We start from the raw sequence: 11,238 nt of genomic DNA on the forward strand, positions 1-11,238 counted from the left end.
TTCAATGAAATGCTATATTTTAATTTCATCAAAATATACCACATGCAGACTAAATGTTTAACTGCTATTTACATCATTATTACATCATTATAAAATTTTGCATACATAGATGCTTCATTTTCATTGTCCATTTAAAAGCTTGTCCTTTGTGAAAATTTGATTCAGATAAGGGCCATCAGTTGCTTATGAACTCAACTAATTGCCTTCAGTTTAGGTCACATTTGTTTCCTGAGACAACAAAATATCGGAAGAAGACTATTATTGAGGATGCCATTAATTTCCATTATATAGGATACAAACCACTGGCATGTAGAGCAGATCTCAGCTCGTAGGAACTTAGTTTGCCACTCTTGTCTCTGTCGTACTCCTTAAATACTCCCTACAATTAAACAAATTTTAAAACATTTACATGTAACTGGCCTAATGAACACAATATTTTTATTTCTGATCCCACAAGAAGTCTGCGAGTCAATGCTCACTAGTAATACCCTCGCTCTGACGTGAATATACGCTATCATGTGAATATACACAAGTTCAGTTGTGACAGAAATTTGGTACGGACAGATGCATGGATAAACAAGAAGTTGACATCGGATTCATACAAAAATGAATACCACCATATGGCATGCAAAAACAGCAGTTGCTGTTGCTAAAATTTCAAGCATCTGCATTGAGTAGTCGCTGAGAAAACTGAAATGGAAATTTGGTATTGACAGATGCAGGGATAAACAGTACACTGACATCAGATTCATACAAAAATGAATCCTACCATATGGCATGCCTCAAAAAGAGTGTGGTAAAATTTCAAGCATCTGCCTTGAGTAGTTGCTGAGAAAACTGTGACAGAAATTTGGTACAGACAGACACATGAATAAACAGGTAGTTGACATTGGATTTGTAAAAAATGAATCCCACCATATGGCATGCCAAAACAAAGAGTTTGCTAAAATTTCAAGCATCTGTGAAGAGTAGTTGCTGTGGAAACTGCAATGAAAATTTGTTAGGGACAGACAGACCTACACACAGACAGCTAGACACACAAGGGTAAAATAGTATACCCCCCCCCCTCCTTCAGAGCAGAGGTATAATATGCCGTATGCTTATAACGGGACACAATTTTTTTGTTATTTGATCAATATTAAAACAATGTCAGAACAGTTACTGTACCTGTGGTACTATATCCCAAGGACAGCATCTATTTCTAAAACCCCTGTCATTTTACCAGAATTTTGCCACTTAACCCAGATTTTACCTTTTCCAAGAGTAACTGGTTCATGTACGAAACATATGTACATGTACTAGTATATATAAAACATATGTACAATGCACATTTGTATAGTATATATAAACAAGAGGCCCACGGGCCTTATAGGTCACCTGAGTATCATGCAACAACTTCGCCACAATGGATTCATGTTTTAAACCAGAGGCCATGAAATTCACAATTTCGAAAGAGGCACACTTGCTCATCATAATTTTACACTGAGTAAGCTTACTTAATACCCAGAAAGAGAGCAGAGGATTATCAATGAATTAATGCATTTTCACTATGTAATCATTAGAGCCCTGCCCTAACACCAGAACCATGATGAAGGGGCCATAAAATTCACAATTTTGGAAGAGGCATCCTTACATATCATAACAATACTCTTAGTTCATCAGCTTAATACCCAGGAGAAAAGAAGAAGATTTTCAAAGAATTATTGCATTTTTACTATGTAATCATTAGAGCCCCACCCTAACACCAGAACCCCTGACCCAGGGGCCATGAAATTCATAATTTTGGAAGAGGCACCTTTACTCATCATAACTATGCATCAGTTTGTTTGTTAAATACCCAGGATCAAAGAAAAAGATTTTTAAAGAAATAATGCATTAATTATCACTATATATTCAACAGAGCCCCACCCTAACCCCAGAACCCCTGACCTAGGGGCCATGAATTTCACAATATTGGAACAGGCACCCTTACATATCATAACTATACTCTTAGTTCATCGGCTTATTACCCAGGAGAAAAGGAGAAGATTGTCAAAGAATTATTGCATTTTTACTATGTAATCATTAGAGCCCCGCCCTAAAACCAGAACCCCTGACCAGGGGGCCATGAAATTCACAACATAGGAATAGGCACCCTTATTCATCATAACTATGCCTTCAGTTTGTTTGCCCTGGATCAGAGAAGATTTTTAAAAGAAATAATGCATTTTCACTATACATGTATATTCAACAGAACGCTGCCCTAACACCAGAACCCCTGACCCTGGGGCCATGAAATTCACAATTTTGGAAGAGGCACCTTTCATCATCATAACTATGTATTCATTTTGTTTTCATAATATCCAAGAGCACAGAAGAAGCTTTTTAAAGAAATAATGCATTATCACTATATATTCAACAGAGCCCCACCCTAACACCAGAACCCCTGACCCTTGGGCCACGAAATTCACAATTTTGGAAGAGGCACTCTTTCTCATCATAACTATGTACTTAGTTCATTGGCTTAGTACCCAGGAGCAGAGGAGAAGATTTTTGAATAATTAATGCATTTTCACTATATAATCATTAGATACCTGCCCTAACACCAGAACCCCTGACCCAGGGGCCATGAAATTCACAATTTTAGAAGAGACACCTTTCTTCATCATAACTATGCATATTGTTTGTTTCCTAAATACCGAAGAGCAGAGGAGAAGATTTTTTAAGAATAATGCTTTTCACTACATATTCAACAGAGCCCCACCCTAGCACCAGAACCCCTGACCCTGGGGCCATAAATTTCACAATTTAGGTAGAGGGCTCAATGCTTATTACATTCATGCCAACAGTTTGCCTGCTTGATGCCCAGGAGTAAAGAAGAAGATTTTTAAAGATTGCATTAATTCTGATGGTTTTAGCCCCACCCCTCAGGCCCCAGGGGGGTAGGGGTCATGAATTTCACAATTTTTACTCCCCTTCACATATAGATGCTATGTGCCAAATTTGGTTGAAATTGGTTCAGTGGTTCCAGAGAAGAAGCTGAAAATGTTCAAATGTTAACGCACGACGGACGACGCACGCCGACGGACGAAAACAGATAGCAATAGGTCACCTGAGTAAACTCAGGTGACCTAAACATAGGTACATGTATGTAAAACATAGGTACATGTACTACATGTAGTATATATAAAAATCTAACACTTCAGTGTCCTGTGACCTTAGCCAAGTCAAGGCAAACCCTCTGGTAATACTAGTACTGTAACCTTTGTCGGCTTGGCCAAGATCAGGTGCCCATGTTGGTTGCAGATTAACAAAAAAATGAAGTCAAATGAAATGTATTACAAGTATGTTCTATGTAACACTACATCCTTTTGGCAGATTGTATGAAATTTCTGTCCATTTCTGTCAAGCGGTTAAAAAGATTTCACTCTTACTATAGCAGAGACCCAAGTGGGCTACGGACTATACATATTCAGGCATAACATTTACCTTTATCATATTCAACTGAACGAAAAAGTATAATTCTAATACAAACTCTTCATAAAGTATTGTCTGAGCAAAAAAAGTCACATAATTCATTTCCATTTAAATGTTACAGTATATAAAGGACATGGGTAAATTTGTTAATGTTTGAGTGTTTTTCTACTCTTAATATTTGGACATTTGAAATAAAAATACATTAAAGTACTTTCAATTTTTCTATAGATACTGTATATGGGGATGAAAATTTCAAACCTATTTGGTAACACTCAGAGAAAAACTGTGTTAAATATTTTTTGATTGACTATTTTGAGACCTTGGGCTACGGACTATACATATAGTATTTTCATTTAATGAGAGACCATAGAAAAAAAGTTGCTTGTATCAGTAAATATTTGTTAAAATTATCTTCTTGGAGTTCACACTTGTTTAATAAATCCTTTCATTTGGATATTAAATCAATTTATACCAAATCCTGTGAAATTTAACAAAATAAAACAAAAACTTTATATAAATTCACAATATGAGTAAAATATAAATTGTCAAAACAAAATAATACATGTCAGAATTACATGTAATTGGTGTTTTGATAACAAAATATTGTTTAAAACCATCTAAAAAACCAAGAATGAGCTTCAATTTAGCATTTAAGAAGGATGAATTTCATCTGAGCACGTCTGTTAAACATCTCTATTGTTGACAATCAACTTAAAGAAAATATAATTGTATAATTAAAATTTGGGTAAATTTTTTTTTTATTAATTTGTTTTCCATAACAGTTCACGCCACTTAGTTTGAGTATTTATAATACCATACTTAAAAAATCAATTGTTTAATGTACTATGTACTTTCAATGCCAAATGAAAATCCAGTTCAACTAATTAAAGCATTATTGGTGTTCAAACTGCAATGAATAAAAGCAACAGGAGCTGCATGTAATGAAATCAGGGCATGATTTTTTTTTTGGGGGGGGGGGGGGGGGGGTTATGGACAATATTGCTTCATATTTTTTTTTTTGATTTAATGTAATGCATATAACTCAAGATGGTCATTCAAAAGGTGTATCAGTATATGATTTATCATAATCATATGGTGTAATTCAAAAAAAAAAAATTACAAAACATGATTGACCATTTGAAGTATGAAACACAAAAAGTACAATATTTATCCATAAAGAATGAATAATTTTTTTTAAATGAACAATTCAGTGACAAGTAGATTGGGTGGCACAATTATAAGAGTGTAGGTCTCACTTTGTACTAAATTTTAAAGTAAGGAGTTGATCTTATGTTTTGGGATCAAATCCCACAAATCCCACAATGGGATGTTAAGACGGGTCGATGAGAACTAATAAACCATTGAAGCCCCATTTTGCAGTAGATAGAAGTAGGAAAAAAATCTCTTGCTAATACAGAAGTACGGTTATATGGTTTGTATATTTGCTAAGTTTATTTGTAGAGTCCGCAGCCCCTTTTGTAAGTAGGATTTGTGTGGCTAAATATTCTTTTAAAAATATTCCAATGCTAATTATTCTAAATAGACTGATAGTATGTATCACAAGAAGGAAAACTTTATCATGTATATTTAGAAATATGTTGTGACCACAAACATAACAGAAAAGACTACAGAAGCAAGCCTTTAGTTGAAAAATATTAATTTTCAGACATTTTAACTTTTATTACTGTGGTATTTGTATTTAAAAACATTGCATTTGTTCGAATAAACATATTTTTATATTGTAGTTATTGTATCAATAATGTATATGATTTTTTCTGGAAGTTATTATATTAGGGCTACGGACTATACAGGGCTACGGACACCAATCATTCTTCTATAACTTCTTTTAGTGTTGTCGCAAAAGCTATTCATTACTGTTTTTCACTTTACTGGTAACTGTGAAAATATTAAACAAGAGCATGATTAATTCTACATTCTTTTGTTGAACACAAACTATAATGAAATATGGGGCTACGGACTATACACAATATTAGACCACTATGGAAAATAAAATACAAAATGCGCACACATTTTACAATTTAACCAATATATTTTTCTCATTACTTTTTTTCTTAAGTAAAATAAAAAATTTTAAACCCATTTTATTTGCTCTTTTTTGCTAGGAATTATGCATTTATTCAAACATTGAAAAATCTTAAATTATATAACAAAGGTATATCTGCACATATTTATTCATAATTTCCACAATTTTTATCCTTTTTCTTTTCTGTAAAAAATAAACTTAACCAGAATGATTTCTCTATAATAAAGCATATTTATTTTGGAATGTTTCATTCAAAATAATTTTAATTAACCATTATTTAAAATGTAAAAAATCAAGTGCAACAGCATAACGCTTCAAAAATTACAAATTTTTGACTTTATTCTGTTGTTTTTTTCAAAAATGCAGATACTAAATATATGATATTATATACCAATGGAAAGCTCTCCTTCTGATCTTTGCAATGCAATAAAAGACATTTAGATTAGATGTAACTATAAAGAGTTACTTCTATATAACATGATTTAGTTGGAAATGGGCACATGATCTTGGCCAAGCCGTTGTGCCAAACAAGAGCTTTTAGTATGTATTCTCTCATAATTTGCCTTAAGTGGGAAAGAGAAATAGAGAATTTCATTCCTATCTGAACTATCCCTAACCTGGTTGCCTTGACAATAATCACCCAGAAAGTTTAAATCTTACCTTCCATCTTCTTAAGTCAGCCCACAAAACTTTGAATTCATCAAATCCTAACTTTCCTGAGAGATCACCCTTTCTTTAGTTAAAGTTCTTAATTAACAATAAGCAGACAGTGCTAAAGGAGAAGTTGAAAATGTTGCATTTTAATGTTCCTCAAAATTTCCTATACCTGCTTATATATATATATTAAGATATAAAATGAGGCCATCTTTAAAATAATGTTTGTCCTCTCCTTGGGTTGGTAGGTAGGTGGGGACCCCCCCCCCCCCCCCCCCCCCCGAAAATTTCAATATCAATCCTGAATTTTCAAAATATTTTCAGACAAAATTGAAATAATTGTTGATTGGATGAGAAAAATCTAGAATGAAAATAAAAAAAAATATCATTTCCTGGAGGTTAAAAAAAAGTTTTGAGTCAGACCATTTTTAGCCAGTTGGTTAGGAGAGGGCAAACAAACAATTTTTAGCCTGCTGATCTACATATTTTTTCACCTAGAAATTCAGTATCATAAAAAAAGTATGATATAAACATATATAAAAAAATTCATTCTTATTGCAAAGTAAATAATCATTTGCTATTTAAGGAACAAAATTCAATCTTGTTATGATTTTCAATTTTTATATAAAATGTGTAAACTTAATTGGAAAGGATACATCGTGCATGGCTACCATACTTCTGCATGTCTCCAAGGAGAAGCCATCGAAGGAAAACTCTACAAAGATCAAGTATGTGTCAATCATCAAACTTACTCTAAATCTGTAAAGTATTCAGGCAATCACTCATATATTCATGCTTTTACACTCTAGCAACATTTAAGGACATCTACCAATAACATCTACAAGTCTTCATTATCAAAATTTTGTTAGCAGATTTTTTTTAGCATGCCAGTAAAAAGAAAGATGGAAATATTACTTAATTGATAGAGATAACATAAAATATGGACAATCAAAAAGATGAGAGTTTCATTGGGTTTTTTTTTTTTTTAATCATTTCAGTTTCTAATCTTATTTACATTATCATTCCACAAACTAAATTCACATACAAGTGCTTTTGCTAATTTTTTTGTATTTAGCATGCAAATATGCAAGTTACAGTTCCATTGTGTCAGATGTGTTATCATGCAAGTGAATTTTTGCTTCTGTATTCTATAACCATTGAATAGTTTTAGCACACACTTATGCTCTGTAACATTTATATATAATTTTATTTCTTTTAAAGGAAGATTACGTACCTCTATTGATTCTAGTTTCATGTCGGATGATTAAAATAATTACTTTCTTTAAAAAAAAAAATGAATTAAACAAATTTGTTGTCTCTTAAAAGTTGAACTTCCATAATGGTAGGTAGTCCAAGAAAGGTCTCATAGTTGAGGTAAAAAACTTCCTTGTTTTGAGAACAAACTACTCAATACTTTTAAGTCAACATATTAAAAACTGAGATTATCTATTTCTTGCTAGAATTAAAACTTATTTGCTAGAAATAACTTTCCTTTTCACTAACTTCTGTAACAATTTCCCCCGGAATTTTAACTTGATACCATATTTGTTGATACCAGATTTGTGCCAGATTTCAAAAATTATTAGGAGGCAACTTCTGGTTAATTATTTCAATGATAAATGAATCCTATTTTTATGCCCCCGTATCGAAGACTCGGGGGTATATAGTTTTTGCCCTGTCCGTCTGACTGTCTGTTTGTCTACAAAAACTTTAACAATTATAGCCCATTAACCTTGACCTTGGAGTCTGACCTACTTTTGGAAAACTTTAACCATGGCCATTTCTTTCGAACAGTTGCTTCTAGGCTTTCATACTTAACATATGGAATCCTTTTGACAAGACCTTACTTAGGATACCAACAACTTTAACCCTTTGACCGTGACTTTGGAGTTTGACCTACTTTTGAAAAAAATTTAACCATGGCCATATCTTTTAAAGGGTTGGTGCTAGGGCTTTCATATTTCACATGCGTATTTCTTGTGAGAAGGCCTTTCCTTGGGCACCATTAATTTTGACCTTGACCTTGATGTTTGACTTACTTTTGAAAAACTTTAACCTTTTCCATATCTTTTCAATGGTTGCTGCTAGGGCTTCCATATTTCACAGGTATATTCCTCGGTACAAGACTTTACTTTGGGTACCAACATATTTGATTTGCATTTGAGAAAGTTTAACCTTTGCTATGAAATATGTGGAGATAATGAATAGTATTCGAGCTCAAAAGTCCATTAAACATCACCAAATAGGCGAAGAGCAAACACAGACCTCTAAGACATCAGAGGTGGGATCAGGTGCCATGGAAGAGTGAGTATCCCCTGCCAACCGGTCACACCCGTCGTGTGCTCCTTGTCATGATCGGGAAATGACGGACAAATCCGTCGACAATTGTGTGTAAATAATGGCCTAACAATTAGTATGCAAAAAAGTCAGTCAGCATTTGACTTAATGATAGATTATATTTGCAGACTAGGTCATTGTATTGACCATAGAACTTACGAAATGATGACTTTAAACGAGACTGCTGATATTCTTGTTTCATCAACTTGTTTGTCAATAACTTACCTCGTTTTAGAAATTGTTCATACATAGAGCATGCTCTGGCGTATTGAATCAACTGAGAGATATAAACTCCTTATGTTATAAGTTATGCTATAAGTTGCCATACAGGAACATCAATGTTTCACAAACACATCTTGTTTAAAATAAGTACTATTTATGACCACATCACTGTACTGAAATTACTTTACAATGGTAATGATGCTAGATTTGTGGATGTTTCTTTGTTTTTATCAATATAGACACAACTTAATGAAATGTCCTTTACTAAATTATGTTGTCCAACTGGCTATTTTTCATGTTTTATTCCTTGTATTGGTCCAGATATTATAGAATTACTGACACATGTATCATTTAATGTTAGCAAGATTCTGGTTTTCCCTATTTCTTAAGGCTCTGTCTCAGGTAAGGGATTTGTTTTTTTGGTTGTTATCTCTGTTTTCTGTAATTTAAACATATGTCTAGAATACACATACCTCTAGCTGCAATAATGTAGCCCTCTCCCCTTTTTTTTTTTTTTTTTTTTTTTTTTTTTTTTTGCCTCTCCAGAAAATATCAGATTAAAAAAATCGGAGAGGGCTACATTATTGCAGCTAACATACCTCCTACAAAAAAGCTCTCATTTTATTCTTACTACGTTTTGTGCAATAATAGACCATGCAAGAATAATTTCATGCAAGTTTAACAATTACATGTATACAAGCATTCTTATATTTTGCAGCATGTTTACACTTTTACATCAGTGTTATAGTGTACCATTATATTAACACTTATATTTTGTTTAAGTGATCCTATAGTGCATAGTCTTACCAACATTTCCCTCTTTGTAGGAATTTAATTATTGTTAATTCAGTACATACATGTATTTATAACAATATCTAATACTTCAAAAGTACATAATGATTCTAATCAACATGTTAAATGGTAATGCTTGGAATCTTTTACTTAAAAAGACACAAAATTCTGATCAGTGTAAAAATAACAACTCTTTAGAGTGTATAGAAATTAGTCAGATAGAAGGATCCCTGCTTGGTAAACAAGAATCACAGAATTCTAACAATTTTTCCTAGGAATGACTTTAGAATTACCTCTAGTAAACACGGCATTTAAGATGTCCCTCAGTTCATAGGCATCAATTTCCAGGTCCTCCCCAGCGACACGACGGAAGCTGCTCTTCAGCGCCTGTTCCTGCTCTTGTTCCTCATCTGTTGGGGGTGGGATTTCCTGGTTAAAAATAGAAAGGGCATATTTCAATTTCTGTCATCTCTCATTCAAAAGACACTGCACAGTATAAGCCAACATAAGAGGTTAATACAGCTTACTGTGTCATGGCAGTGCGGAATGGCCTCACTGGTTCAACAATAGCAGAAATATTTGTAATGAGTCCATTTTGTTTGTTACACAAATTAACCAAAAAGGCAAAGGTTGAAAGGTACATGATAGGAAAAGTTTATATAAAAAATAATTCTCACACATTGTCCTGTCATATTAAATGGGGAAACATACAATATTAATGCATCACAATTATTGCTGCAATTGTTAAATCAATGAAGTCAACTCAGCACTGCTTTATAATGCTATTATCTTATGTACATTAAGTTCAGAAAGTTTTGAACAAAAAATATTAGTGAAAAATAAAAATTCTACTCTATTAGATCTAAATTTCACTGGTTTTACTTTTTAAAATAGAACTACATTGTAATTAGATAAAATAAATTTTGAACTTAAAATGTTAAAGCTATATATGGTGTATCTGGGCTAAAAAAATAATAATACGAGATTGAGTGTAGATATACATATGTTATTTACGTTCAAAATAAAATTTTCACCGATTTTGAACTTGAATAACCTCATGTTTATATAGTTAAATTGACTTTAAATTTGTCTATTATTCAAATGTGGAGTCAGTAAATAAATCAGTTGTTTTAAATTTTTGATATCTTTGATTAATAAATTGTGTAATTTATAGAAATGTATTATCTTTATATAAAGTAATAAAACAAATAGAAAGATGTTTTTAATTTTTCTTATTTGAACTTATCAAAAATACATCATATATGGCTTTAAATACCAAATTATAAAGGAAAAGAAATGTATTCGAAGACAAATTATTTTTGTAACTCAAACATGAAATCTCAACCAACACATTAACAAGAGATAAATGCATTCAGAACAAGACATTAAATGCATATACTTTATGCAACATACATCACATGAAAAAATAGACGTCAAAAGATTAAAATTGTCCAATGACTAACATATGATATATATGATATAACACAGGGCAAAGTCAGCCATGCTTAAGTAACATTAGTACACTGTACAGATGTGTTTATTTCAAGTCATATCAATTTTCAAAGATCTTACAATTGTTGTTGTTGCACAAATGAGCAGTCTTCCATACTTAATAAAAATGAAAATTATCAATATCGACACAACTTGGTTTGGTCATTGATTTCAGCTGTTAGGAGTAAATATAAAGTTTTTCGGCTGGATTATTGTGCCAATCATTTTAGAAACACTTTCTC

At 32.5% G+C, this 11,238-nt stretch overlaps 1 protein-coding gene across 12 annotated transcripts in view; it reads right to left on the reverse strand.

Annotated features, from left to right (window-relative positions):
* Positions 1–11,238, reverse strand: part of LOC133181848 (calpain-B-like) — a 38,579-nt gene that overhangs the window by 3,445 nt on the left and 23,896 nt on the right. For all 12 annotated transcript variants that reach the window (XM_061316474.1, XM_061316484.1, XM_061316477.1 and 9 more), the window contains 4 exons: positions 9,799–9,934; positions 6,811–6,869; positions 6,161–6,229; positions 301–379 (listed from right to left, as the gene is read on the reverse strand). In XM_061316474.1, the coding sequence (XP_061172458.1) occupies positions 301–379; positions 6,161–6,229; positions 6,811–6,869; positions 9,799–9,934 (343 nt within the window). The remainder of the gene's footprint in view (positions 1–300; positions 380–6,160; positions 6,230–6,810; positions 6,870–9,798; positions 9,935–11,238) is intronic.

The sequence above is a fragment of the Saccostrea echinata genome, unplaced genomic scaffold (assembly GCF_033153115.1).
Source record: "Saccostrea echinata isolate AGI-Se365-2 ecotype Australia unplaced genomic scaffold, CSIRO_AGI_Sech_v1 ptg000009l, whole genome shotgun sequence".
Lineage (NCBI taxonomy): Eukaryota > Metazoa > Mollusca > Bivalvia > Ostreida > Ostreidae > Saccostrea > Saccostrea echinata.